This window comes from Myotis brandtii, unplaced genomic scaffold (genome assembly GCF_000412655.1).
Source record: "Myotis brandtii unplaced genomic scaffold, ASM41265v1 scaffold550, whole genome shotgun sequence".
In the NCBI taxonomy this organism is placed as follows: Eukaryota; Metazoa; Chordata; class Mammalia; order Chiroptera; family Vespertilionidae; genus Myotis; species Myotis brandtii.
Genome location: NW_005370043.1, coordinates 3,876,507 through 3,879,777, shown reverse-complemented (window position 1 = coordinate 3,879,777; position 3,271 = coordinate 3,876,507). Strand labels below are relative to the sequence as shown.

The following is a 3,271-nucleotide window of genomic DNA, read 5'->3' as shown; positions in this document are numbered from 1 at the left end:
AGGGAAGTTGTAAACTGGGCCTCTTCGCTCCTCACCACAAAGAGGAGGGAACCTCTTCTAGGGGATGTGTTGAAGAGGGAGTGCTTTCCAGAGACATTCTCTCCAAAGCTTACCTCCGCTGGCCCCTACCTGCCCCTTCAGGCTATCTAGGGACCCCTCCTACTTGCGCACTCATCTGTGGGAGGGAGAGGGCCTGGCCCCACCAGGCACTGTTTTCTGTCCATCCTCAGCATGTCTGGCCCCAGGCTATCTCAGGAGGGAACCTTTTATTTGTTTGTTTGTTTGTAGGCATTGAGACACCCCCACTCCTTCAACACAGCTGCTGAACTGCTGACCCCAGAGTCGGTCACATAGACAACACATCACATCAAGTAGATCCCTTTCTCTTCAGGGCACAGCAGCAGCCAAGCCCCAGAACCAAGTGATTCCAGGCACCAGAGCCCCTAGATCAGGCGGAGTGTGTGTGTGTGTGTGTGTGTGTGTGTGTGTGTGTGTGTGTGTGTGTGTGTGTGTGTTTGCGCGCGCGCGCGCGCGCACAGAAACCCCTTAACCTAGGAGGCTGAATCCCAAGGGCTCCTCTCTGCCCCCATATGCCAGGCCACCAGGATTCTGGTTTCCCTGTCACCCAATCTGGCCAACCCCCTCCATCTGGTCCCTGGAATCAGGTTTCTAAGGGCCCAGATCAGCTCGGAGACAGTCTGCACGGCTGAAAGGAGGAGCAAAGACTGGCCTCCTCCCTACCCTGAGCCCCCTCATGGGGCTAGAGATGCACATTCCTCGGGCTGCTTAAACCCCCTTATCTGCCCCCCTGCCCATCAGCCTGAGTGCTGACAGAGGCCCAGACCCCTTGTTTGGATGCTGATAACCTCCTGGGATGGCCCTCCCCCACCTGTAGGAACTGGAAATGGGTTTGGTGTTGGGAGGTCCTCTTCTAGCTAGGCAGTTTGGGCCTAGGCCTGGCCTAGGGATAACAGGATCCCACATTTCTTCACCCTCCCCGAGGCCTGGGGCCACCCTCAGTGCTGCCACAGTGCCACCTGGTGGTCCCTAGGGGAATGCCAGCCCAGCAGGGAGAGAAGCCACACAATGAGTTGCAAAAAAACTCTACACCACTTTATTTCATCCTTTATCCAAAAATGTAAAAAGTGTTTAAAATATGTAGTCCTGAGCTTCAAATGCTGACCTCCAACCTCAAAGGCAAGTAGGGAGAGAGGGTCAGGACAGTTCAGAGTTCCACTCCTGGAGAAAAGGGAAGCCCCAGGCATGGTACAGAATTAGAACCTCAGGACCCTATGGAGAATGGGACCCCCTTTCTCCTAGCACCAGCCCAAGACCCCCCCACACCCCCCTCTTCAATGAAGAAGACATTTAAAATTCTTGATACTTGTACAGCAACGTGGTGTATGGCATGTATGGCAGGCAGCTAGCTGACCTGAAGAGAGCAAAGAAGGGATCAGCATCTAGGTCCTCATCTGCTCCTCCTGCCCTCCCAGACCCTGCTGGGCACCCTGCCCTCCCACTCACCAAGGAGGGCTAGGGCCTGCCCCTCTGTTTCTTAGCAGGCAGAATGGGGCACAATTCAGCTTCCTCATTCTCCTCACTCCCCTCTTCTTCGCTCTCTTCTTCCTCAGAAACACTGCTTACAGTAACTGGTGTACACACAAGCAGTAAAAGGAAGGGAGATGGTTAAAGCCAGGTCTCCTTCATATTATGTTATTCATTCATGCACTGTGGTGCTAGGCAGGGCCCTGAACTCCCAGCGCTTAGTCTAGATGGGAACAACTGCCCTAGCCAGTTTGGCTCAGTGGATAGAGCATCCACCTGAGGACTGAAGGGTCCCGGGTTCAATTCCAGTCAAGGGCACATGCCCAGGTTGCGGGCTCAATCCCCAGTGTGGGGCGTGTAGGAGGGAGCTGATCAATGCCTCTCTATCATCACTGATGTTTCTACCTCTCTCTCCTTCTCTGAAAATAAAAAAATATATATTTTAAAAAAAATAGATGGGAAGAACCTCAGATACTAAACTGGGTGACAAAGAGCCAAAGGGTTACACATCACTGGAGCTGGAGAAGCTGAGACAGGTTCCATGAAGGAGGTAGGCATGCGTAGGACAGAAACTGAAGGACACATCATGCAGAACCTGTATGGCAGCTACACTGGGAGATAAGGCTGGGATGGGGCAAGAGTGTGGAGTCAGGAGGAGCCAAAACGGGGAGGGGAGACCTGATGGAGAGTCCACCGACGGCAAAGGAGAGGACTCTCACCAATCTGGTGCCGCCCAGTGATCCGCACAGGACCAGAACCTGACTTCAGGCGGAAGGTGACAGGAGGTTGAAGCTGGAAGTCATCCAAACTGAGCTGGGAGAAAGACAAGGAGGAAGGTCTAGCCCAGTCCTTCCCTCCTCCCTCCTTCCCCGCTTCCCCCTCCCCAGGCACGGCCAGGGAACTCACCATGGGCTGGCAGGACAGCCTGAGGTTGGCCACGGGGACTGCAATCTCCTGGTGGTCATGACTACGGGCCACAACTTCTACCACATTACACTCATCTTTGGCCCCCTCGGTGAGGCAGAGCTGGGAAGGATACACAAGACTTTGGGGCCTCCCTAAGCAGGTGGTGACAACACAGTGGAGGCATCTACCCTAGAATTTGCTCAAACTCAGGGGTCTCTCTGAATACCTGGCCAAGGGAGCAGGCGATTGGGGGTTTGGGCAGAGGTGACTCCCCCTAAAGAAGAGGTTGGGGGCGGGCTACGGGCAGCGGCCCACCAGTGGCCTGCTTAGGTCAAGCTATCCACCACCACCCCCCTTCCGCACCCCTCACCATGGTCAAAGCCAGCACGTGCTCTGCATCATCCTCTTCCTCTACCTTGAAGGTGAAAGAGCGGGTGTGGCCGGAAAGCTCGCAGCCTGGAAGAGATAATGGCGTGAGTGTGCATGATTGTGAGGGGTGGGGGGCCGCTTCCCCAAACTCCATCACGTGTGGCCATGGACTGACCGACCACCATTTACACGCCCACTTCTCCGGACACCTGGGCGCTCAGCCCTGAGCCCGCCCCGCACATCTGGGCAGGGGTCGGCCCCCACTTCCGCTCCAGCAGCCGCGTGCGAGCCCCCTCCGTCCCCACCGATGCCGGGCACCCCCTGCACCCCTTCCTCTCCCCGCCCCAGGACGACCTTCACCCCTCCTTCCTCAATACCGAAGAAAAAACTGTCCATAGTGACCGGAGCTGGGGCCCGCAGCCCCCCGACACCCCCGGCCCGGGATCGGCTC

General features: G+C 56.3%; 1 protein-coding gene across 1 annotated transcript; it reads right to left on the bottom strand.

The window, feature by feature from the left end:
- Positions 1-1,091: 1,091 nt before the first annotated feature.
- NPM3 (nucleophosmin/nucleoplasmin 3) lies at positions 1,092-3,265 on the bottom strand. The gene is made up of 6 exons (XM_014549481.1): positions 3,198-3,265; positions 2,822-2,907; positions 2,452-2,571; positions 2,265-2,358; positions 1,525-1,649; positions 1,092-1,239 (listed from the first exon to the last, which is right to left on the bottom strand). The coding sequence occupies exons 1-5, from the start codon at positions 3,214-3,216 to the stop codon at positions 1,534-1,536; spliced, it is 435 nt and encodes a 144-aa protein (XP_014404967.1). The 5' UTR covers positions 3,217-3,265; the 3' UTR covers positions 1,092-1,239; positions 1,525-1,533.
- Positions 3,266-3,271: the final 6 nt, after the last annotated feature.